Source organism: Pelodiscus sinensis, unplaced genomic scaffold, assembly GCF_049634645.1.
Source record: "Pelodiscus sinensis isolate JC-2024 unplaced genomic scaffold, ASM4963464v1 ctg155, whole genome shotgun sequence".
In the NCBI taxonomy this organism is placed as follows: Eukaryota; Metazoa; Chordata; order Testudines; family Trionychidae; genus Pelodiscus; species Pelodiscus sinensis.
In genome coordinates this window covers 171,406-196,137 of record NW_027465812.1, presented here as the reverse complement: position 1 = coordinate 196,137, position 24,732 = coordinate 171,406, and the positions used below count along the sequence as shown (strand labels likewise).

At 67.2% G+C, this 24,732-nt stretch overlaps 1 protein-coding gene across 1 annotated transcript; it reads left to right on the top strand.

Moving 5' to 3' along the window:
• The first annotated feature begins 531 nt into the window (after window positions 1-531).
• Window positions 532-24,732, top strand: ASIC4 (acid sensing ion channel subunit family member 4). The gene is made up of 10 exons (XM_075914480.1): window positions 532-1,335; window positions 1,602-1,746; window positions 2,144-2,271; window positions 2,971-3,130; window positions 5,190-5,246; window positions 5,544-5,697; window positions 10,848-10,939; window positions 11,075-11,154; window positions 11,997-12,101; window positions 21,689-24,732. The coding sequence occupies exons 1-10, from the start codon at window positions 739-741 to the stop codon at window positions 21,797-21,799; spliced, it is 1,629 nt and encodes a 542-aa protein (XP_075770595.1). The 5' UTR covers window positions 532-738; the 3' UTR covers window positions 21,800-24,732.

Here is a 24,732-nt window from a genome sequence, read left to right as displayed (position 1 = left end):
GGGCCGGGCGCTTCCCGGAGCTGAGCCGTGGCGGGTCGCGGGGCCGGGCGCTTCCCGGAGCTGAGCCGGGGCGGGTCGCGGGGCCGGGCGCTTCCCGGAGCTGAGCCGGGGCGGGTCGCGGGGCCGGGCGCTTCCCGGAGCTGAGCCGGGGCGGGTCGCGGGGCCGGGCGCTTCCCGGAGCTGAGCCGGGGCGGGTCGCGGGGCCGGGCGCTTCCCGGAGCTGAGCCGGGGCGGGTCGCGGGGCCGGGCGCTTCCCGGAGCTGAGCCGGGGCGGGTCGCGGGGCCAGGCGCTTCCCGGAGCTGAGCCGGGGCGGGTCGCAGGGCCGGGCGCCTCCCGGAGCAGAGCAGAGCCGGGGCGGGTCGCGGGGCCGGGCACCTCCCTGAGCAGAGCAGAGCCAGGGCAGGTCGCGGGGCCGGGCGCCTCCTGGAGCAGAGCAGAGCCAGGGCGGGTCGCAGGGCCGGGCACCTCCCTGAGCAGAGCAGAGCCGGGGCGGGTCGCGGGGCCGGGCGCCTCCCGGAGCAGAGCCGGGGCGAGTCGCGGGGCCGGGCGCTTCCCGGAGCTGAGCCGGGGCGGGTCGCGGGGCCGGGCGCCTCCCGGAGCAGAGCAGAGCCGGGGTGGGTCGTGGGGCCAGGCGCTTCCCGGAGCAGAGCAGAGCCGGGGCGGGTCGTGGGGCTGGGCGCCTCTGAGGGCAGGTCAACTCCTGGCTGTAGCCTGAGGCCAGAGCCCAGCTGGGGGCCATGCCTCGGCCCCAGTCCTGCTGCCCCCGGGGGCTGCGCCTGGCCCCAGCCCCAGACGGCTCCTGTGCCCAGATCACCGGCCGGTTCCTGCGCGGGACCACGCTGCACGGGCTGCACTACATGGGCGCGCGCCCGCAGTCGTGCCCGCGGCGCCTGCTCTGGGGCCTGGCCTTCCTGCTGTCCCTGAGCCTGCTGGGCGCCTGGTCCAGCGACCGCGTGCGCTACCTGCTCTCGAGCCCGGTGCACAGCCGGGTGCGCCTGGAGCCGGCGCCGCGCCTGCGCTTCCCGGCCGTCACCCTCTGCAACAACAACCCCGTGCGCTTCCGGCAGCTCACCCGGCCCGACCTGTACGCGGCGGGGCAGTGGCTGGGCCTGGCGGGGGAGAACCGCTCCCTGCTGCCCGGCCTGCTGGAGGCGCTGCCCGAGGCCCAGCGCCACTGGCTCAGCCGCCTGGCCAACTACTCCCGCTTCCTGCCGCCGCGCCGCGCCGAGCGCACCCTGGCCAGCCTCCTGCACCGCCTGGGCCACCAGCTGCCGGACATGCTGCTGGCCTGCCGCTTCCAGGGCCAGGCCTGCGGCCCCCAGCACTTCACCCCCGTGAGCGCCCGGGGCCAGGCACTGGGGTCTAGGGGGGCTGTGTGATGGAGGCAGGGGGGCAGGTCTATGGGGGGGGCTGGCCGGGTTGGCTTAGCTGGGGATGCGGGGGAGGGGAGGGCTCTGAATGAGCCAGTCTCTGCCCCCCAGGGCCCGGAGGGGGCCCCTGCCCTGAGGCTGCGCTGCCCGGCCGTGGGGCAGGGGGGCGGCCCCAGACGGGGAGCCGGGGAGCCCCAGTGCCCGGGTTCTAACCCTGCCCCCGCCGGCAGGTCTACACGCGCTACGGGAAGTGCTACACCTTCAACGGCGACCCCAGCAGCCCCCGCACGGCCCGGCAGCGGGGCGCCGGCCACGGCCTGGAGCTCATGCTGGACATCCAGCAAGAGGAGTACCTGCCCATCTGGAGGGAGACCAGTGAGCACCCGGGCCGCCAGGGCAGGGGGGCCGGGGGGGGCCCTGGCAGGGGGGCGGCCGGGGGGATCCCTGGCAGGGGGGGCGGCCGGGGGGGGCGGCCAGGGGGGATCCCTGGCGGGGGGGGCGGCCGGGGGGGGGTCCTGGGCGGGGGGCGGCCGGGGGGGATCCCTGGCAGGGGGGTTTCTGGGGAGGTCCTGGGCAGGGGGCGGCCGGGGGGGATCCCTGGCAGGGGGGTTTCTGGGGGGGTCCCGGGTGGGGGGGCGGCCGGGGGGTCCCTGGCAGGGGGGCGGCCGGGGGGGCTCCTGGCCGGGGGCGGCTGGGGCAATGGTACCGTCGGGGGGCGAGAAGCCGGGGCTGCCGTCTGGGGTCCGACCCTCGGCCCGTCCCTGCGGTGCAGACGAGACGTCGTTCGAGGCGGGGATCCGGGTGCAGATCCACAGCCAGGAGGAGCCGCCCTACATCCACCAGCTGGGCTTCGGCGTCTCCCCCGGCTTCCAGACCTTCGTGTCCTGCCAGGAGCAGAGGGTGAGGCTGGGGGGCCGGCTCACTGGGAGTGAGGCCGTCGGAACTGGGCAGGGCTCGCTGGGGACCGGGGCCGACTTGGAAGGGTGGGGGTGGGTAGGCGGGGCTGTGGGGCAGTGGGCGGGGCTGGCCAGGCAGGGCTGTGGGGCAGTGGGCGGGGCTGGCCAGGCAGGGCTGTGGGGCAGTGGGCGGGGCTGGCCAGGCAGGGCTGTGGGGCAGTGGGCGGGGCTGGCCGGGCAGGGCTGTGGGGCAGTGGGCGGGGCTGGCCGGGCAGGGCTGTGGGGCAGTGGGCGGGGCTGGCCAGGCAGGGCTGTGGGGCAGTGGGCGGGGCTGGCCGGGCAGGGCTGTGGGGCAGTGGGCGGGGCTGGCCGGGCAGAGGTGTGGGGCAGTGGGCGGGGCTGGCCGGGCAGAGCTGTGGGGCAGTGGGCGGGGCTGGCCAGGTGGGGCTGCGGGGCTGGCCAGGTGGGGCTGTGGGGCAGTGGGTGGGGCTGGCCAGGCGGGGCTGTGGGGCAGTGGGCGGGGCTGCCTAGCAGGGACAGAGGAGGGGCCAGCTAAGAGGCTGTGGGGGCGGAGCCAGGCGTCCCTCCCCACGGAGGGGCCTGTCTGTCACGGGGCCACGGCAGCGTGGGGAGCATCCCCTGCACATGGCCCGGTGGGGGCGCCCGGCCTGGGGCCCAGCCTGCCACCTTCCCCTGCCCGCAGCTCACCTACCTGCCCCAGCCCTGGGGCAACTGCCGGGCCAGCGTGCCCGGGGAGCAGATCCTGCCGGGCTACGAGGGGTACAGCATCGCCGCCTGCCGCCTGCAGTGTGAGAGGGAGGCCGTGGTGAGCACCTGCCACTGCCGCATGGTGCACATGCCAGGTGAGAGCCCCGCCCCCTTCCGTGCCAGGAGAGAGCCCCGCCCCCTTCCGTGCCAGGAGACAGCCCCGCCCCCTTCCGTGCCAAGAGAGAGCCCCGCCCCCTTCTGTGCCAGGAGAGAGCCCCGCCCCCTTCTGTGCCAGGAGAGACCCCCCCGTCCCCTCTGTGTGCCAGGAGAGACCCCCGCCCCCTTCCATGCCAGGAGAGACCCCCGCCCCCTTCCATGCCAGGAGACCCCCCCGTCCCCTCTGTGTGCCAGGAGAGACCCCCCACCCCCTTCCATGTCAGGAGACCCCCCCCCGTCCCCTCTGTGTGCCAGGAGAGACCCCCCACCCCCTTCCATGCCAGGAGACCCCCCCCCGTCCCCTCTGTGTGCCAGGAGAGACCCCCACCCCCTTCCATGCCAGGAGACCCCCCCCGTCCCCTCTGTGTGCCAGGAGAGACCCCCCCACCCCCTTCCATGCCAGGAGAGACCCCCGCCCCCTTCCATGCCAGGAGACCCCCCCATCCCCTCTGTGTGCCAGGAGAGACCCCCGCCCCCTTCCATGCCAGGAGAGACCCCCGCCCCCTTCCATGCCAGGAGACCCCCCCATCCCCTCTGTGTGCCAGGAGAGACCCCGCCCCCTTCCATGCCAGGAGAGACCCCCGCCCCCTTCCATGCCAGGAGACCCCCCCATCCCCTCTGTGTGTCAGGAGAGACCCCGCCCCCTTCCATGCCAGGAGAGACCCCCGCCCCCTTCCATGCCAGGAGACCCCCCCATCCCCTCTGTGTGCCAGGAGAGACCCCGCCCCCTTCCATGCCAGGAGAGACCCCCCCGTCCCCTCTGTGTGCCAGGAGAGACCCCGCCCCCTTCCATGCCAGGAGTGCTGGGCAGCACTTACAGACACCGGCCAGTAGGGGTCACCCACAGCCCACACAGCCACCAGCGAATGCCCCACCAAACAGGACTCGGGGCCACAAGAGTGGACAGACCCCCCCGTCACAGCCCCCCCGCTATGTCAGACCCCCCCCGTCACAGCCCCCCCGCTATGTCAGACCCCCCCCGTCACAGCCCCCCCGCTATGTCAGACCCTCCCCCGCTATGTCAGACCCCCCCGTCACAGCCCCCCCGCTATGTCAGACCCTCCCCCGCTATGTCAGACCCCCCCGTCACAGCCCCCCCGCTATGTCAGACCCTCCCCCGCTATGTCAGACCCCCCCCGTCACAGCCCCCCCGCTATGTCAGACCCCCCCCGCTATGTCAGACCCCCCCCCGTCACAGCCCCCCCGCTATGTCAGACCCCCCCGTCACAGCCCCCCCGTCACAGCCCCCCCGCTATGTCAGACCCCCCCGTCACAGCCCCCCGCTATGTCAGACCCTCCCCCGCTATGTCAGACCCCCCCCGTCACAGCCCCCCCGCTATGTCAGACCCTCCCCCGCTATGTCAGACCCCCCCCGTCACAGCCCCCCCGCTATGTCAGACCCTCCCCCGCTATGTCAGACCCCCCCGTCACAGCCCCCCCGCTATGTCAGACCCTCCCCCGCTATGTCAGACCCCCCCCGTCACAGCCCCCCCGCTATGTCAGACCCCCCCCCGCTATGTCAGACCCCCCCGTCACAGCCCCCCGCTATGTCAGACCCCCCCCGTCACAGCCCCCCGCTATGTCAGACCCCCCCGTCACAGCCCCCCGCTATGTCAGACCCCCCCCGTCACAGCCCCCCGCTATGTCAGACCCCCCCGTCACAGCCCCCCGCTATGTCAGACCCCCTGCCCCCTTCCGTGCCAGGACAGAATTGGGGCCACAGCCCAAGCGGGGCACAGGCTTGGGCCAGGCCCCCGGGGGTCTCACTTGCCTTCCTGGGGAAGCCACGTGGCTGCACCCTCCTGGGACACGAGCCTGGGCCTGTAGCCCTGCCCCACCGTGGGCTCCCGTCAGCGAGTGGTACCCGAGGGTGCCTGGTACCATCCCGGCTGCTGAGCAGGGCGTGCAGGGGAGGGGCCCCGGGGGAGGGCAGCCAGGCACCCGAGGGGCGGGGACTGCGGGGATCCGTGAGCATCTCTAACCGGGGCCTTTCCCCAGGGAACGAGTCCCTCTGCTCGCCCAACGTCTACATCGAATGTGCCGACCGGACGCTCGGTAGGTGCCGCCGGGCACGGGCCTGCCCCAAGGACCCCCACGGGGGGGGGAGGAGGCGGGGCGGCTGGTCCACTCTGGGGTGGGGGCAGCTGGCACTGGGGCAGCAGACTGGACTCACACAAGGGGCAGGGAAGGGCTGGTACCTGGCTCTGGGGGCGAACGAGCTGCGGGGGAGCGGGGTGCCCAGGACACCCCCAGAGGGCGGGGCAGAGGGGCTCCCCCGTCCTGCACGCTGGGAGCTGTGGGGAGGCAGAGGGTGCCGGGGACTGATGCCCCTGCCCGCCCTGTGCCCGGCAGACGCTGCAGTGGAGGACTCGCAGGAGCTCTGCAGCTGCCCCACGCCCTGCAACCTGACGCGCTATGGCAAGGAAATCTCCATGGTGCGCATCCCCAACAAGAGCTCGGCCCGCTACCTCGCCCGCAAGTACCAGCGCAACGAGACCTACATCCGGTGAGAGCCCGCGGCCCGGCGCCCTGTCCCCAGCGCCCGCTGCCTCCGGCGCCCGCGGCCCGGCGCCCTGTCCGCAGTGCCCGCTGCCTCCGACGCCCTGTCCCCGGCGCCCGCTGCCTCCGGCGCCCTGTCCCCAGCGCCCGCGGCCCGGCGCCCTGTCCCCAGCGCCCGCTGCCTCTGGCGCCCGCGGCCCGGCGCCCTGTCCCCAGCGCCCGCGGCCCGGCGCCCTGTCCCCAGCACCCGCGGCCCGGCGCCCTGTCCCCAGTGCCCGCTGCCTCCGACGCCCTGTCCCCAGTGCCCGCTGCCTCCGACGCCCTGTCCCCAGCGCCCGCTGCCTCCGGCGCCCTGTCCCCAGCGCCCGCCACCTCCGGCGTCCGCGGCCCGGCGCCCTATCCCCAGCGCCCGCTGCCTCCAGCGCCCACGGCCCGGCGCCCTGTCCCCAGCACCCGCTGCCTCCGGCGCCCGCGGCCCGGCGCCCTGTCCCCAGCGCCCGCTGCCTCCGGCGCCTGCGGCCCGGCGCCCTGTCCCCAGCGCCCGCAGCCTCCGGCGCCCGCAGCCCGGCGCCCTGTCCCCAGCGCCCGTGGCCCGGCGCCCTGTCCCCAGCGCCCGCTGCCTCCGGCGCCCTGTCCCCAGCGGCCGCGGCCCAGCGCCCTGTCCCCAGCGCCCGCGGCCTCTGGCGCCCGCAGCCTCCGGCGCCCTGTCCCCAGCGCCCACTGCCTCCGGCGCCTGCAGCCTGGCGGCCTGTCCCCAGCGCCCACTGCCTCCGGCGCCTGCAGCCTGGCGGCCTGTCCCCAGCGCCCGCTGCCTCCGGCGCCCGCAGCCCGGCGCCCTGTCCCCAGCGCCCGCTGCCTCCGGCGCCCTGTCCCCAGCGCCCGCTGCCTCCGGCGCCCTGTCCCCAGCGCCCGCTGCCTCCGGCGTCCGCAGCCTGGCGCCCTGTCCCCAGCGCCCGCTGCCTCCGGCGCCCGCGGCCCGGCGCCCTGTCCCCAGCGCCCGCTGCCTCCGGCGCCCTGTCCCCAGCGCCCGCTGCCTCCGGCGCCCTGTCCCCACCGCCCGCTGCCTCCGGCGCCCGCGGCCCGGCGCCCTGTCCCCAGCGCCCGCTGCCTCCGGCGCCCGCAGCCTGGTGCCCTGTCCCCAGCGCCCGCTGTCTCTGGCGCCCGCGGCCTGGCATCCTATCCCCAGCGCCCGCTGCCTCCGGCGCCCGCGGCCTGGTGCCCAGTGCCCAGCGCCCAGCGCCCGCTGCCTCCGGCGTCCTGACCCCAGCGCCTGCTGCCTCCGGCACCTGCAGCCTGGCACCCTGTCCCCAGCGTCTGCTGCCCGGTGCCCTGTCCCCAGCGCCCGCTGCCTCCGGCGCCCTGCCCTTAGCACTCTCTTCCCCCCAGCACCTGCTGCCTGGCTACATGGGCCCTGGCTCCTCTGCCGCAGCGCCCATTACCCCTTCCTTTCAGTCCCCCTTGGCCCTGTTCCCCTGCGCTCCTCTGTCCCCTGGTATTGCCTGTGTCAGTCCCTTCCTGCCCTGGCTCCCTGGCATCTCCCTGCCTAGCAACAGCCTCCCAGCCCCCTGCTGCCCCCCAGGAGAGAGCGACAGCCACACACCCCCGCCTTGCTGGCACCTTGGGGAGCCCAGTTCCCCCTGTGCCCCACAGCCCAGCGCCCGCCCCTCACTTACTGCCAGGGCCAGGCCCACCCCCCCAAACAGGCCTGCTGATCCTGGGCCATGCCCACTGTCACGGCTCACAGGTGGGGCCCACGCGTGCCCCGTCCTTCCCGGGGGGGTCCCCTCTCCAGTGACCTGCCCGTTCCCAGGGGCCACTCCAGTGCGGCGACCCTCTCTTGGGGGCCCCTCTCCCCGGGGGTTGCCCCTCCGCCTCCGGGACGGCGCCTCTCAGGGCCTCCAGCCACCTCCTCTGCCGTGAGCCCCTCGGGGGACCCCCTCTGGCCCCCGGACCCTCCACCCAGAGGGGACAGCGCCCCCCTGCTCCCCACCCCAGAGCGACCCCCGGCCAGCGCCCAGCAGGAGGGGCTATGGAGCGTTTGTCTGGCGTCTGGCCGGAGCCGGCCGCGTCCTCTGAGCAGGGCCGGGGGCACCAGGCCACCAGACGCCGGCTCCAGTTCTGGGTTGTTCCCTGCAACCGCACTGAGCCCCCCCGTATGTAACCCCCCTGAACCCCCAAAACTCCCCCCTTGTCACACTGAACCAGCAACACCCGGCACTGAGCCCCCCTGTATGTAACCCCCCTGAACCCCCAAAACTCCCCCCTTGTCACATTGAACCAGCAACACCCGGCACTGAGCCCCCCTGTATGTAACCCCCCTGAACCCCCAAAACTCCCCCCTTGTCACATTGAACCAGTAACACCCGGCATTGAGCCCCCTGTATGTAACCCCCCTGAGCCCCCAAAACTCCCCCCTTGTCACTCTGAACCAGCAACACCCGGCACTGAGCCCTCCTGTATGTAACCCCCCTGAGCCCTCAAAACTCCCCCCTTGTCACACTGAACCAGCAACACCCGGCACTGAGCCCCCCTGTATGTAACCCCCCTGAGCCCCCAAAACTCCCCCCTTGTCACACTGAACCAGTAACACCCGGCACTGAGCCCCCCTGTATGTAACCCCCCTGAGCCCCCAAAACTCCCCCCTTGTCACTCTGAACCAGCAACACCCGGCACTGAGCCCTCCTGTATGTAACCCCCCTGAGCCCTCAAAACTCCCCCCTTGTCACACTGAACCAGCAACACCCGGCACTGAGCCCCCCTGTATGTAACCCCCCTGAGCCCCCAAAACTCCCCCCTTGTCACACTGAACCAGTAACACCCGGCACTGAGCCTCCCTGTATGTAACCCCCCTGAGCCCCCAAAACTCCCCCCTTGTCACACTGAACCAGCAACACCCGGCACTGAGCCCCCCTGTATGTAACCCCCCTGAGCCCCCAAAACTCCCCCCTTGTCACATTGAACCAGCAACACCCGGCACTGAGCCCCCCTGTATGTAACCCCCCTGAGCCCCCAAAACTCCCCCCTTGTCACTCTGAACCAGCAACACCCGGCACTGAGCCCTCCTGTATGTAACCCCCCTGAGCCCTCAAAACTCCCCCCTTGTCACACTGAACCAGCAACACCCGGCACTGAGCCCCCCTGTATGTAACCCCCCTGAGCCCCCAAAACTCCCCCCTTGTCACACTGAACCAGTAACACCCGGCACTGAGCCCCCCTGTATGTAACCCCCCTGAGCCCCCAAAACTCCCCCCTTGTCACATTGAACCAGCAACACCCGGCACTGAGCCCCCCTGTATGTAACCCCCCTGAGCCCCCAAAACTCCCCCCTTGTCACATTGAACCAGCAACACCCGGCACTGAGCCCCCCTGTATGTAACCCCTCTGAGCCCCCAAAACTCCCCCCTTGTCACACTGAACCAGCAACACCCGGCACTGAGCCCCCCTGTATGTAACCCCCCTGAACCCCCAAAACTCCCCCCTTGTCACACTGAACCAGCAACACCCGGCACTGAGCCCCCCTGTATGTAACCCCCCTGAACCCCCAAAACTCCCCCCTTGTCACACTGAACCAGTAACACCCAGCACTGAGCCCCCCTGTATGTAACCCCCCTGAACCCCCAAAACTCCCCCCTTGTCACACTGAACCAGCAACACCCGGCACTGAGCCCCCCCTGTATGTAACCCCTCTGAGCCCCCAAAACTCCCCCCTTGTCACACTGAACCAGCAACACCCGGCACTGAGCCCCCCTGTATGTAACCCCCCTGAACCCCCAAAACTCCCCCCTTGTCACACTGAACCAGCAACACCCGGCACTGAGCCCCCCTGTATGTAACCCCCCTGAACCCCCAAAACTCCCCCCTTGTCACACTGAACCAGCAACACCCGGCACTGAGCCCCCCTGTATGTAACCCCCCTGGGCCCCCAAAACTCCCCCCTTGTCACACTGAACCAGCAACACCCGGCACTGAGCCCTCCTGTATGTAACCCCCCTGAGCCTCCAAAACTCCCCCCTTGTCACATTGAACCAGCAACACCCGGCACTGAGCCCCCCCTGTATGTAACCTCCCCTGAGCCCCCAAAACTCCCCCCTTGTCACTCTGAACCAGCAACACCCGGCACTGAGCCCTCCTGTATGTAACCCCCCTGAGCCCCCAAAACTCCCCCCTTGTCACACTGAACCAGTAACACCCAGCACTGAGCCCCCCTGTATGTAACCCCCCTGAACCCCCAAAACTCCCCCCTTGTCACACTGAACCAGCAACACCCGGCACTGAGCCCCCCCTGTATGTAACCCCTCTGAGCCCCCAAAACTCCCCCCTTGTCACACTGAACCAGCAACACCCGGCACTGAGCCCCCCTGTATGTAACCCCCCTGAACCCCCAAAACTCCCCCCTTGTCACACTGAACCAGCAACACCCGGCACTGAGCCCCCCTGTATGTAACCCCCCTGAACCCCCAAAACTCCCCCCTTGTCACACTGAACCAGCAACACCCGGCACTGAGCCCCCCTGTATGTAACCCCCCTGGGCCCCCAAAACTCCCCCCTTGTCACACTGAACCAGCAACACCCGGCACTGAGCCCTCCTGTATGTAACCCCCCTGAGCCTCCAAAACTCCCCCCTTGTCACATTGAACCAGCAACACCCGGCACTGAGCCCCCCCTGTATGTAACCTCCCCTGAGCCCCCAAAACTCCCCCCTTGTCACACTGAACCAGTAACACCCGGCACTGAGCCCCCCTGTATGTAACCCCCCTGAGCCCCCAAAACTCCCCGCTTGTCACACTGAACCAGTAACACCCGGCACTGAGCCCCCCTGTATGTAACCCCCCTGGGCCCCCAAAACTCCCCCCTTGTCACACTGAACCAGCAACACCCGGCACTGAGCCCCCCTGTATGTAACCCCCCTGGGCCCCCAAAACTCCCCCCTTGTCACACTGAACCAGCAACACCCGGCACTGAGCCCTCCTGTATGTAACCCCCCTGAGCCCCCAAAACTCCCCCCATGCCCCTCCCACCTGCCAGCCCACAGCCCAATCACCTCCCCCTGTGCCTGGGCTGAGTCCCACAGCCTACCCCCCCCAGCGCTGGGCCCACACCTGCCTCCCCCCCCCCCCGGGCTGTGCCCACCCGAGCGGCTGCTCCCTTTCCCCCCAGGGAGAACTTCCTGGTGCTGGACATTTTCTTCGAGGCGCTGAGCTACGAGGCCATCGAGCAGAAGAAGGCCTACGAGCTGGCGGGGCTGCTGGGTGAGTCGCTGCCCCCCCCCCGCTCCCCGGTCCCCACTGCCCATCCCCCGCAGGGCTCCCTGATACTCCCGTCCATGCTGGGGGCCTGTTCCGGCCGCCCCCCCATCCCTGTGTGACCCCTCCCTCTCGCGGCAGGGGACATCGGGGGGCAGATGGGGCTGTTCATCGGCGCCAGTATCCTCACCGTCCTGGAGATCCTGGACTACGTCTACGAGGTGAGCGCCGGCGCGGGCGGCACCCGGAGACAGGGGGGACGCTGCTGTGAGCGGTGCGGGGGAGGGGCGTGGTGGGGCTCGTGCGGGGGAGGGGATGGAATGGGGCTCGTGCGGAGGAGGGGCGCGGTGGGGCTCGTGCGGGGGAGGGGATGGAATGGGGCTCGTGCGGAGGAGGGGCGCGGTGGGACTGGTGCGGGGGAGGGGCGCGGTGGGGCTGGTGGGCGGGAGGGGGTGCAATGGGGCTGGTGCAGGGGAGGGGCGCGGTGGGACTGGTGCGGGGGAGGGGCGCGGTGGGGCTGGTGGGGGGGAGAGGGTGCAATGGGGCTGGTGCAGGGGAGGGGCGCGGTGGGGCTGGTGCGGGGGAGGGGCGCGGTGGGGCTGGTGCGGGGGAGGGGCGCGGTGGGGCTGGTGTGGGGGAGAGGGTGCAATGGGGCTGGTGCAGGGGAGGGGCGCGGTGGGAGTGGTGCGGGGGAGGGGGTGCAATGGGGCTGGTGCGGGGGAGGGGCGCGGTGGGGCTGGTGCGGGGGAGGGGCGCGGTGGGGCTGGTGTGGGGGAGAGGGTGCAATGGGGCTGGTGCAGGGGAGGGGCGCGGTGGGGCTGGTGCGGGGGAGGGGCGCGGTGGGGCTGGTGCGGGGGGGAGGACACATGGGGGCCTGATGCGAGCGGGCGGGGGCTGGGTTGCTGTCACCGCACGTGTCCCCTTTGCTGACTGTGGAGGGGCGGGGGGGCTGGACAGAGGGGGTCCAAGCTGAGCGCGTGCAAGTGCCTGGGCTCCTGAGCGTCCCCGCGTGGGTCTGGCCATGCACACGCGTGTGCCCTGAGCACCCCCCTACCCCGCCCAGGTGCTCCGGGACAAGGCCAGCCGGGCGCTGTGCCGCTCCAAGGCGCCGCGCAAGAAGCCGTCAGGCAGCATCGCCACGCTGGGGCTGGAGGAGCTCAAGGAGCAGGTACGCGGCCGGCAGCCCGGCGTGGGGTGGGCCAGCCCCACACGGCAGGAGTACGGCAGGGCAGGGCCGTCCTAGGCAGGGGCTCGGGCAGAGTGCTAGGGGCACCCGGCCGGTCTCGGGGCAGCGTCTCCCCACAGGCGCCTTGCACCCGGCCGAGCTCAGGGCAGCGTCTCCCCACAGGCGCCTGGCACCCGGCCAGTCTCGGGGCAGCGTCTCCCCTCAGGCGGCTGGCACCCGGCCGGGCTCGGGGCAGCGTCTCCCCACAGGCGGCTGGCACCCGGCCGGGCTCGGGGCAGCGTCTCCCCTCAGGCGCCTGGCACCCGGCCGGGCTCGGGGCAGCGTCTCCCCACAGGCGCCTGGCACCCGGCCGGGCTCGGGGCAGCGTCTCCCCTCAGGCGGCTGGCACCCGGCCGGTCTCGGGGCAGCGTCTCCCCACAGGCGCCTGGCACCCGGCCGGGCTCGGGGCAGCGTCTCCCCACAGGCGGCTGGCACCCGGCCAGGCTCGGGGCAGCGTCTCCCCACAGGCGCCTGGCACCCGGCCGGGCTCGGGGCAGCGTCTCCCCTCAGGCGCCTGGCACCCGGCTGGGCTCGGGGCAGCGTCTCCCCTCAGGCGCCTGGCACCCGGCCGGACTCGGGGCAGCGTCTCCCCTCAGGCGCTTGGCACCCGGCCAGACTCGGGGCAGCGTCTCCCCTCAGGTGCCTGGCACCCGGCCAGACTCGGGGCAGCGTCTCCCCACAGGCGCCTGGCACCCGGCCGGTCTCGGGGCAGCGTCTCCCCTCAGGCGCCTGGAACCCGGCCAGACTCGGGGCAGCGTCTCCCCTCAGGCGCCTGGCACCCGGCCAGACTCGGGGCAGCGTCTCCCCACAGGCGCCTGGCACCCGGCCGGACTCGGGGCAGCGTCTCCCCTCAGGCGGCTGGCACCCGGCCGGTCTCGGGGCAGCGTCTCCCCACAGGCGCCTGGCACCCGGCCGGTCTCGGGGCAGCGTCTCCCCACAGGCGCCTGGCACCCGCAGTTTCTGGGTCTGAGCATCCATTACCCCCAGCAAGGGGAGATGGATGGTCTGGCAGGAGGGTGCCTGGGTGCAGCCGGGAGACCCCGCGCCCTCCGCGACGCAGCCGGGAGGCCCCGCGCCCTCCGCGATGCAGCCGGGAGGCCCCGCGCCCTCCGCGACGCAGCCGGGAGGCCCCGCGCCCTCCGCGACGCAGCCGGGAGACCCCGTGCCTTCCGTGACTCAGCCGGGAGCGGGATGAACAGCGGAACTGCGGTGAAGCGGCAAAGGGGGAACACGGGCAAATAGTGCAAGTGGGGGGTGAAGGCACAAAATGAGCTCAAACTCGCTAGAGACATCCAGGGACACGTCACGGGGTGCCATTAGAATTGGCCCACCTCCGGTCAGACAGCCCCTGCGCTGTTAAGGAGGATGAAAGGCTCCTTAACAGGGAAGGAGAGCAGCCAACGGGAGCAGAGGGAAACCTTCCATAGTTGGGACCCTTCTCCCAGAGGATGTTGCGGTTTCCTCTCGCACTGATAAATCAGGAATAAGGGACCTTTCGGAAAAGGCTTTATTTTTGAAAGATCCCGTCTAGACTGGCGCTTTTCTCTGGCAAAGCCCCGAGCCGGAAAAAAGCGGCAGCCATGTTCATGCAAATGCCGCAGGGAAAATTTAAATCCCCGCAGCCTTTGCAATTCCGACTTGTCTCATTAGCGTCCCTTTTCCGGAAAAGGGTGCCACTGTACACACAGCCTTACAGGATAATTCTTTCCACTTTCACAAACAGGACCGCTTGGGAATAGTGACCATAATATACTAACATTGAACATCCCTGCGGTGGGAAGAACCCCTCAGCAGCCCAGCACTGTGGCATTAAGTTTCAGAAAGGGGAACTATGCCAAAATGAGGAGGTTAGTGAAACAGAAATGAAACAGTCCAGGGACAAAAGTAAAATCCCGGCAAGCTGCATGGACACTTTTCAACAACACCATAAGAGAGGCCCGAATTAAATGTACACCCCAAATTAAAAAACTCAGTCGAAGAACTAAAAAAGAGCCAGCGTGGCTTAACCACCATGTAAAAGAAGCAGTGAGAGATAAAAAGGCATCTTTTAAAAAGTAGAAATCAAATCCTACTGAGGTAAATCGAAAGGGGCATAAAACTGCCAAATTAAGTTTAAAAATGTAATAAGAAAAGCCCAAAAGGAGTTGAAGAACAGCCAGCCAGACACTCCAAAGGTAATACCAGAGCTTATGTCTACACTTGCGGCTTCTTGCGCAAGAACATTCCTTTTTTTAAGAGGAATAAGGGACCTTTCGGAAAAGGCTTTATTTTCCGAAAGATCCCCGTCGAGACTGGCGCTTTTTTCTGGCAAAGCTCCGAGCCGGAAAAAAGCGGCAGCCATTTTTATGCTAATGAAGCGGGGGGATTTAAATCCCAGCTTCATTTGCTATTGCGATGTGTCTAATTTGCATCCCTTTTACGGAAAAGGGATGCAGTCTAGACACAGCCAGAATGTTTTTTAAGTATATCTCAGAAACAGGAAGCTGGCTAAACAACCAGTGGGGCCCCTGGACAATCGAGATACAAAAGGACACAAAGACGATAAAGTCATTGTGGAGAAACTAAATGAATTCTTTGCTTCAGTCTTCACGGCAGAGGATGTTGGGGAGATTCCCGAATCTGCACCGTCCTTTGTAGGTGGCAAATCTGAGGACTTGTCACAGATTGAAGGGTCATTAGAGGAGGGTTTGGAATTAATTGATAAACTGAACAGTAACAAGTCACCGGGACTGGATGGCATTCACTCGAGTTCTGAAAGAACTCAAATGGGAAATTGCAGAACTGTTAACTATGATCTGTAACCTCCTTTAAATCAGCTTCTGTACCCAATGGCTGGAAGACAGCTAATGGAACACCAATATTTAAAACGGGCTCTAGAGGCGATCCCGGCAATTACAGACCAGTAAGTCTAATGTCAGTACCGGGAAAATTAGTTGAAACAATAGTAAAGAATAAAATTGTGAAGCATGTAGAAGAACATAATTTGTTGGGCAAAAGTCAACATGGTTTCTGTAAAGGGAAATCCTGTTTTACTAATCTGTTAGAGTTCTTTGACGGGGTTAACAAACATGCGGATAAGGGGGATCCAGTAGATATAGTATACTTGGATTTTCAGAAAGCCTTTGACAAGGTCCCTCACCAAAGGCTCTTGTGTAAATTCCATGGCCATGGGATAAGAGGGAAGGTCCTTTCTTGGATTGAGAACTGGTTAAAAGACAGGAAACAAAGGGTAGGAATAAATGGTAAATTTTCAGATTGGAGAGGGGTAACTAGTGGTGTCCCCAAGGGTCAGTCCTGGGACCAATCCTATTCAACTTATTCATAAATGATCTGGAGAAAGGGGTAAACAGTGAGGTGGTAAAGTTTGCAGACGACACTAAACTGCTCACGGTAGTTAAGACCAAGCAGACTGTGAAGAACTTCAAAAAGATCTCTCAAAACTAAGTGATTGGGCAACAAAATGGCAAATAAATTGAAAGTGGATAAATGTAAAGTAATGCACATCAGGAAAAATAACCCCAACTAGACATAAAACTAGCCAATTAGCCCGTCATAAGATGGGATTTTCAGGTCTCTCCTCCACGACGATCTCTCCGGAGCCTCCGGTCTTTCACTCCATCTCTCTCTCTCTCTCAGCTCTCCTCCACCTCCTGCCTCTCTGTCTGTCTCTCTCTTTCTCTTCTCCTCCCCCTCCTGCCTCTCACTCAGGGGACTGCGGAGCCCAAACAGGCATTTGAGCTCCATGCTCCCCGTGCTGCATGGGGAGCATGGAGCCCAGCGGTCACTTGCTCCGCTTGCTCCTCCGCGGCGGCCCGGCTGAGCGGCGCAGAAGTCAGCCGAGCGCCATGGCGGGAGGCAACAGCGCCACCCAGAGGGAACAGCCGGCATTTCAGTGTTATAGTCACAAGCATTGGGCTACTATATATATATATAATATGATGGGGGCTAATTTAGCTACAACTAATCAGGAAAGAGATCTTGGAGTCATCGTGGATAGTTCTCTGAAGACGTCCATGCAGTGTGCAGCAGCTGTCAAAAAAGCAAACAGGATGTTCGGAATCATTAAAAAAGGGATAGAGAATAAGACGGAGAATATCTTATTGCCCTTATATAAATCCATGGGACGCCCACATCTTGAATAGTGCGTACAGACGTGGTCGCCTCCTCTCAAACAAGATACACTGGCATTAGAAAAGGTTCAGAGAAGGGCAGCTAAAATGCTGAGGGGTTTGGACGGGTCCCATATGAGGAGAAATTAAAGAGACTGGGAATTTTCAGCTTGGAAAAGAGGAGACTGAGGGGGGATATGCTAGAGGTCTATAAAATCATGAGTGGTGTGGAGAAAGTAAAGAAGGAAAAGTGATTTACTTGTTCCCATAATATAAGACCTAGAGGACACCAAATGAAACTAATGGGCAGCAGGTTTAAACCAAATAAAAGGCAGTTCTTCTTCACACAGCGTGTAGTCAACCTGTGGAACTCCTTGCCTGAGGAGGTTGTGAAGGCCAGGACTAGAACAGGGTTTAAAAGAGAACTAGATAAATTCATGGAGGTTAAGTCCATTAATGGCTATTAGCCAGGATGGGTAAGGAATGGTGTCCCTGGCCTCTGTTTGTCAGAGGGTGGAGATGGATGCAGGAGAGAGATGGCTTGATCATTCCCTGTTCGGTTCACTCCCTCTGGGGCCCCGGCATTGGCCGCTGTGGGCAGACAGGACCCTGGGACGGGCCTTTGGTCTGACCCCGTCTGGCCGCTCTGATGTTCTTATGTTTACCTGTCACCCCTGAAAAGCCGTGGAAGTCGGGAGAGATCCCAGAACCCTGGAAAAGGGCAGCTCTAGCGCCCGGCTATAAAAGTGAAATAGGAACAACCCAGCAAACTACAGACCAGTCGGCTTCTCGTCTGTGCCAGGGAAGATACTAGAGCGGGGTGTACCGGGTGGGCCCTGGGCCCTCTCCCCCACCCGCAGACAGATGTGCCTGTCGGGCGGCAGGTAGAAGAGAAGGCCTGTTGGGTCCCAGGGACATGGCACAGCCCAGACTTGTTAGCAGAGGGGCCAGGAGCCACCAGCACAGCCCAGCCTGGGGAAAGGGGCCCAGAGCCTGCCCGGCCCCCAAGCCAGCTGGACTCCCCCGCCCTGAGTCAGCCGAACACTAACTCCCACCCGCCACTGGTCCAGCCCCTGGCCAGCCCCGCCCCCGCCTTTGTGCTGCGTCCTGGGCCCCAGGTGTGTCAGTATCACTGGCTGCATTTCCCCTCCGGTCAGCCTGGAGTCCTCCCCCAGAGATCCCATCCCCCCCAGCACTGGGCAGTCGAATCATGTACAATGCAACAGAGCACCCGAGGGAGCCCCACGCAGGGGATCCAGCCCCACTGCCACACAGGCAATAAGGAAACCCCCTGCCAAGAGCGGGAAGAGACGCAGAAGCCAGGTAGCAGCCAGCGCGAGCTCCTGCGCCGGGCACAGGCCTGGTGGCTAGGGGCAAGCGGGGGGTTCCCAGACCTTAGAAGGGCCTGTGGTGCCGTCTCAGCTGGCCTGTGTCATTGCTAGTCTAGGGCAATAGAGCGGGGGGGGGGGCTACTGTGCGGTGGGACGGCATCCCCCAGGGCCCTGCCCGTCGGCATCCCGCAGAGCACAGACTTGTCTGCGCGGGAACCAGACTCAGCCAGGGCAGCCCAGTTTGGGGAGAGGGGCCCAGAGCCAGGGCCCTGTCCCCTCCCTGCACCCCAGGCCCATCCAGACTCCCCCATCCCAGGCTAAAGGGGTCATCTGGTCACACACTCCAGCTCAGTTACGGGCAGCCTGGGCCATCTGACCATGCTCGGCTGGGGCAGCCTCCCGCAGTGGGTCACACCTGCAATCCCCACCCCCGGTCGGCACCGCTGCAGGTTTCCATTAAAAGCATTTTCGGAAAAGCGCGTCTAGATTGGCAGGACACTTTTCCATAAAAGCACTTTTTGCAGAAAAGCGTCCGTGGCCAATCTAGACGCTTTTCCGCAAAAAAGCTCCAATCGCCATTTTCGTGATCGGGGCTTTTTGCGGAAAACAGTACTATGCTGTGTACACTGGCCCTCTTGCGCAGAAGTCTTTCGGAAAAAGACTTTTGCCCGAACGGGAGCAGCACAGTATTTCCAGAAAAGCACCGACAATCTGACATGAGATCCTCAGTGCTTTCCGGAAATTCAAGTGGCCGGTGTCGACAGCTGGCGAGTTTTTCCGCAAAAGCAGATGATTTTGCGGAAAAACTTGCCAGTCTAGACACAGCCATGGGGTTTCCACAGAACAGTAGAAATCTCATGCAACAGAACAAGTGCCCAGCGCGACTGCAGCCCCTGCTGCCTCCCAGGGCGCAGACCTGGCTAGATACCCCCCAGAGAGGAGCTCTCGTGGGAAGGGCACAAGTGGGCTCAGTCCCGGGGCTGGCTCTGGCTCCGTGCAGCGCGTTAGCGAGTGGCCAGCGCAGCCGATCACGTTTGCAGCTGGTCCCAAGCTGGCAGGAGCTGCGAGTGCTTCGCGGGACGGGGCAGAATTCCCAGCGCTCTGGGCGCACTGGAGAAGGGGCTGCGGTCAATAGGGAGAAGATCGACCGGGACAAATGCCAAGCGCCGCACGGGGGAAGGAACAATCCGCGGCACACGGACGGGAAGTCTCGGGGCGCCGGGTCAGTCTGTAACCTCACAAACAGGAGTGGCCCCGCGGCACCTGAGCCCTGGGCCACACGAGGCAGCTACTTCCCAACCATTGCCCAGCCTCCGGAAAGCAAGCGGAGTGTCTGCACGGCCCAGCCCAGCCTGCTGCATCGCTCCGGCTCGCCACGGGAACGCCGCGTGGTTGGGATCGGCGGGCGTGTGGACGTCTCACTGCCGCTGCCTCGAACTAACCGCTCCGGCTCGCCACGGGAACGCCGCGTGGGTGGGATCGGCGGGCGTGTGGACGTCCCACCGCCGCTGCCTTGAACTAACCACTCCGGCTCGCCACGGGAGCGCCGCGGGGTTGGGATCGGCGGGCATGTGGACGTCCCACCGCCGCTGCCTTGAACTAACCGCTCCGGCTCGCCACGGGAGCGCCGTGTGGCTGGGATCGGCGGGCGTGTGGACGTCTCACTGCCGCTGCCTCGAACTAACCACTCCGGCTCGCCACGGAAATGTTGTGTGGTTGGGATCGGCGGGCGTGTGGACGTCCCACCACCGCTGCCTTGAACTAACCGCTCCGGCTCGCCACAGGAACGCCGTGTGGTTGGGATCGGCGGGCGTGTGGACGTCCCACCGCCGCTGCCTCGAACTATCTGCTCCGGCTCGCCACGGGAATGCCGTGTGGTTGGGATCGGCGGGAGTGTGGACGTCCCACCGCAGCTGCCTTGAACTAACCGCTCCGGCTCGCCACGGGAACGCCGTGTGGTTGGGATCGGTGGGCGTGTGGACGTCCCACCGCCGCTGCCTTGAACTAACCGCTCCGGCTCGCCACGGGAACGTTATGTGGTTGGGATCGGCGGGCGTGTGAACGTCCCACCGCCGCTGCCTTGAACTAACCGCTCCGGCTCGCCACGGGAACGTTATGTGGTTGGGATCGGCGGGCGTGTGAACGTCCCACCGCCGCTGCCTTGAACTAACCATTCCGGCTCGCCACGGGAACGTTGTGTGGTTGGGATCGGTGGGCGTGTGGACGTCCCACCGCCGCTGCCTCGAACTAACCACTCCGGCTCGCCACGGGAACGCCGTGTGGTTGGGATAGGCGGGCATGTGGACGTCCCACCGCTGCTGCCTTGAACTAACCGCTCCGGCTCGCCACGGGAATGTTGTGTGGTTGGGATCGGCGGGCGTGTGGACGTCCCACCGCTGCTGCCTTGAACTAACCACTCCAGCTCGCCACGGGAACGCCGCGTGGTTGGGATCGGCGGGCATGTGGACGTCCCACCGCTGCTGCCTTGAACTAACCGCTCCGGCTCGCCACGGGAACGCCGCGTGGTTGGGATCGGTGGGCATGTGGACGTCCCTCTGCTGCTGCCTTGAACTAACCGCTCCGGCTTGCCACGGGAATGTTGTGTGGTTGGGATCGGCGGGCGTGTGGACGTCTCACTGCCGCTGCCTTGAACTAACCGCTCCGGCTCGCCACGGGAATGTTGTGTGGTTGGGATCGGCGGGCATGTGGACGTCCCACCGCTGCTGCCTTGAACTAACCACTCCGGCTCGCCACGGGAATGCCGTGGGGTTGGGATCGGCGGGCATGTGGACGTCCCACCGCTGCTGCCTTGAACTAACCACTCCGGCTCGCCACGGGAACGCCGCGTGGTTGGGATCGGTGGGCGTGTGGACGTCCCACCGCTGCTGCCTTGAACTAACCGCTCCAGCTCGCCACGGGAACGCCGTGTGGTTGGGATCGGCGGGCGTGTGGACGTCTCACTGCCGCTGCCTTGAACTAACCGCTCCGGCTCGCCACGGGAATGTTGTGTGGTTGGGATCGGCGGGCATGTGGACGTCCCACCGCTGCTGCCTTGAACTAACCGCTCCGGCTCGCCACAGGAACGCCGCGTGGTTGGGATCGGTGGGCATGTGGACGTCCCTCTGCTGCTGCCTTGAACTAACCGCTCCGGCTCGCCACGGGAATGTTGTGTGGTTGGGATCGGCGGGCATGTGGACGTCCCACCGCCGCTGCCTCGAACTAACCGCTCCGGCTCGCCACGGGAACGTTATGTGCTGACTGTCCCTGGAGCTGCCCCAGCACGGCAGGAGCCCAGGAGCCAGGCTGCGCTGCCCCGGGCAGGCCAGGCCGGTGTCTGACCGGCATCTTCACTGATCCACGGCGCGCTCCTGGACTGACTGCTCTGGGGCAGGGGCAGGGGCAGGGGCAGGGGCAGGGGCAGGGGCAGGGGCAGTGCCACTGAGTCCAGGGGGCAGGGACAAGAGAGGAGCCAGATGTCAGGGCCAGGGCTCCCCAACGCCGGGTGCCGGGGCTCCCCAACGCCGGGTGCCGGAGCTCCCAGTCGCAGTGCCCCTGGCCGATACAAAAAGCTCCCACTGAGTCTCTGCCGTGGCTGGTGTTTCCTGTGGCCGGGGACCCGGGGGTGTTAGGGCCCCGCTGAGTCTCTGCCGTGGCTGGTGTTTCCTGTGGCTGGGGACCCGGGGGTGTTAGGGCCCGGCCCATGGCGTGAGGGGCGAGCCAGGCCCTGGCTAACAGCGATGGGGGTGTTGCCCCAGAGGCAGAGGGGCCTCTCTCACTGATGGGGCCTGCCCAGGGCCGGAGCCACACCCCCACCCACCCGTGGGCAGCGTGGCGAGGGCAGGGCCTGAGCCAGCCGCCCGAGGCCTGTGCCAGGCTGGAGGGCACCGGGATCCTCGCCCCGCTGGGCTCGCAGGGGGACGGGCAGGGCCTCGCCGCAGGAGGCGCAGAAACACCTGGGGGAGGGGAAATGCACAGCCCAGCCGAACCAGCCCACGGGCCTCATGCGGGGAGGGGTTGTGGGGGGAGCAGCCCCCGGCCTAGTCTCGGGGGGGGTTCCCCCCCGCGGTGCTGACCACGCCCTCCCTTGCAGAGCCCCTGCGGGACGCTGGGCCGACACGCCGAGAGCAGCTACAGCAGCATCCTGCCCAACCACCGCCACCACTACGCCCACCAGGGCGTCTTCGAGGACTTCGCCTGCTAGGCCGGTCTGCACGGAGAGCGACGCCAGCGCCCGGCCCCCAGCTCCTCCCTCCCTCCCCGCCAGCGCTGCCCAGCGCCCGGGCCCCGATCCTGCCCGCTCCCCTCCCGTCCCCGCCCGGCGCCCGGTGCGGAGCAGCCCCCGCCCGGCGCGGCACCGGGTGCACCACAGCCCGGCCCCAGGATCGGACCCTGGCGCCGGGGGGCTGGGCAGGAGCCAAATGTGAAGGCTGCATTTAGGTGTGATGGGGACCCCCCCGCGCAGTGTGGGAACCGCCGCCCCGCCCCCGAGGGGGAGCCTGCAGCCTGGTCACGCCCACCCTGCGGGGAAGGGGCCTTGCCCAGATCCACAGACAGACGTCACACCAGAGCTTCGCCCAATGCTGCACAGCGCACCCTGCCACCTGCCCCCACCCACTGCCCGGCCTGCCCCCGCCCCCACCACCCTGCACCCCCAGCCCGCCCGCCTCCGGCCCCGGCACTGCTCCCCACCAGGCTTCCTCCACTGCTGCTCCCCACAGGCCACGGCTCCCCACAGCCTCCCCCATGGGCTGGTGCTCCACACATGGCCCCTTCCCACGTGACACTGCATGGCCCCGCCCACGTCACGCCAACTACACGATCCCCACCCATGTCACACCAACCGCATGATCCCTGCCCACGTCACACCGACCACACGGCCCCCCGCCCGCGTCACACCGACCACACGGCCCCCCGCCCGCGTCACACCGACCACACGGCCCCCCGCCCGCGTCACACCGACCACACGGCCCCCTGCCCGCGTCACACCGACCACACGGCCCCCCGCCCGCGTCACACCGACCACACGGCCCCCCGCCCACGTCACACCACCCACACAATCCCCGCCCACGTCACACCAACCACACGGCCCCCCGCCCGCGTCACACCAACCACACGGCCCCCCGCCCGCGTCACACCGACCACACGGCCCCCCGCCCGCGTCACACCGACCACACGGCCCCCCGCCCGCGTCACACCGACCACACGGCCCCCCGCCCGCGTCACACCGACCACACGGCCCCCCCGCCCGCGTCACACCGACCACACGGCCCCCCGCCCGCGTCACACCGACCACACGGCCCCCCGCCCGCGTCACACCGACCACACGGCCCCCTGCCCGCGTCACACCGACCACACGGCCCCCCGCCCGCGTCACACCGACCACACGGCCCCCCGCCCGCGTCACACCGACCACACGGCCCCCCGCCCGCGTCACACCGACCACACGGCCCCCCCGCCCGCGTCACACCGACCACACGGCCCCCCGCCCGCGTCACACCGACCACACGGCCCCCCGCCCGCGTCACACCGACCACACGGCCCCCCGCCCGCGTCACACCGACCACACGGCCCCCCGCCCGCGTCACACTGACAACACGGTCCCCCGCCCACGTCACACCACCCACACAATCCCCGCCCACGTCACACCACCCACACAATCCCCGCCCACGTCACACTGACAACACGGTCCCCCGCCCACGTCACACCACCCACACAATCCCCGCCCACGTCACACTGACCACACGGCCCCCCGCCCACGTCACACCACCCACACAATCCCCGCCCACGTCACACTGACCACATGGCCCCCCGCCCACGTCACACCACCCACACAATCCCCGCCCACGTCACACTGACCACATGGCCCCCACCCACGTCACACCACAGCTCCCAGTTCTGCTGCCACTCATCTCCAGCAGGGCCCAGGACCTGTCCCCATCTGGGGCTGTGACACTGAGTGGGAACGGCTGGGGGGACAAGCTGGCCTCTAGCCCTGCTCCAGTGCCCACGTGAGGGTGTCAGGGCTTAGCCTGACCAACTGCCCCCTTGCACTTTGCTGGCCACCGACATGGCCCCCTGCCAGAGCTCCCTGAGCCCCACCCCGACCCCACCCCCGGGTGCTGCGCACCTGGGCTCCCTCCCTCTCTCCCTCGGGTTTGAGTGGAACCTGCCTGTAAACCCTGGGCTCTGCCCCAACCATGGGCCCAGCCCCCTGCCCTGGGCACTGCCCCATTCCCAGATGCACACGGCCATGCGGGCCCTGGGGGATGGACAGACAGACGCACACGGCCACGCTAACCCCAGGGGAATGGACAGACAGACGCACATGGCCATGTGGACCCCGGGGACGGACAGACAATGTGGGCCTCAGGGGGATGGACAGACAAACGCACATGGCCATTCGGGCCCTGGGAATGGTCAGAAAGATGCACATGGCCATGCAGGCCCCGGGGGATGGACAGACAGATGCACACGGCGAAGCTGGCCCCGGGGATGGACAGACAGATGCACACGGCCATGCAGGCCCCGGGGATGGACAGACAGACGCACACGGCGAAGCTGGCCCCGGGGGATGGACAGACAGACGCACACGGCGAAGCTGGCCCCGGGGATGGACAGACAGATGCACACGGCCAAGCTGGTCCCAGGGATGGACAGACAGACGCACACGGTGAAGCTGGCCCCGGGGATGGACAGACAGACGCACACGGCCAAGCTGGCCCCGGGGATGGACAGACAGACGCACACGGCGAAGCTGGCCCCGGGGATGGACAGACAGATGCACACGGTGAAGCTGGTCCCGGGGATGGACAGACAGACGCACATGGCGAAGCTGGCCCCGGGGATGGACAGACAGACGCACACGGCGACGCTGGCCCCGGGGATGGACAGACAGACGCACACGGTGAAGCTGGCCCCGGGGATGGACAGACAGACGCACACGGCCAAGCTGGCCCCGGGGATGGACAGACAGACGCACACGGCGAAGCTGGCCCCGGGGATGGACAGACAGACGCACACGGCCACATGGGAGGGGCGAGTGACCCCTTTGTTCTGCTGAATGTATGAGACACGCGTCCCCGGTTTGTAAATGTGCACACTGCTCCCCAATAAAAAGGCACAAGGAGACCCCGA

Excerpts from the sequence above, each read along its gene's own strand:
- ASIC4 (XM_075914480.1), top strand. The coding sequence starts at position 739 with ATGCCTCGGCCCCAGTCCTGCTGCCCCCGGGGGCTGCGCCTGGCCCCA. Across the intron at positions 5,247-5,543 it reads ATGTGCCGACCGGACGCTCG|ACGCTGCAGTGGAGGACTCG; the intron begins GTAGGTGCCGCC and ends TGTGCCCGGCAG. Across the intron at positions 5,698-10,847 it reads CGCAACGAGACCTACATCCG|GGAGAACTTCCTGGTGCTGG; the intron begins GTGAGAGCCCGC and ends CTTTCCCCCCAG.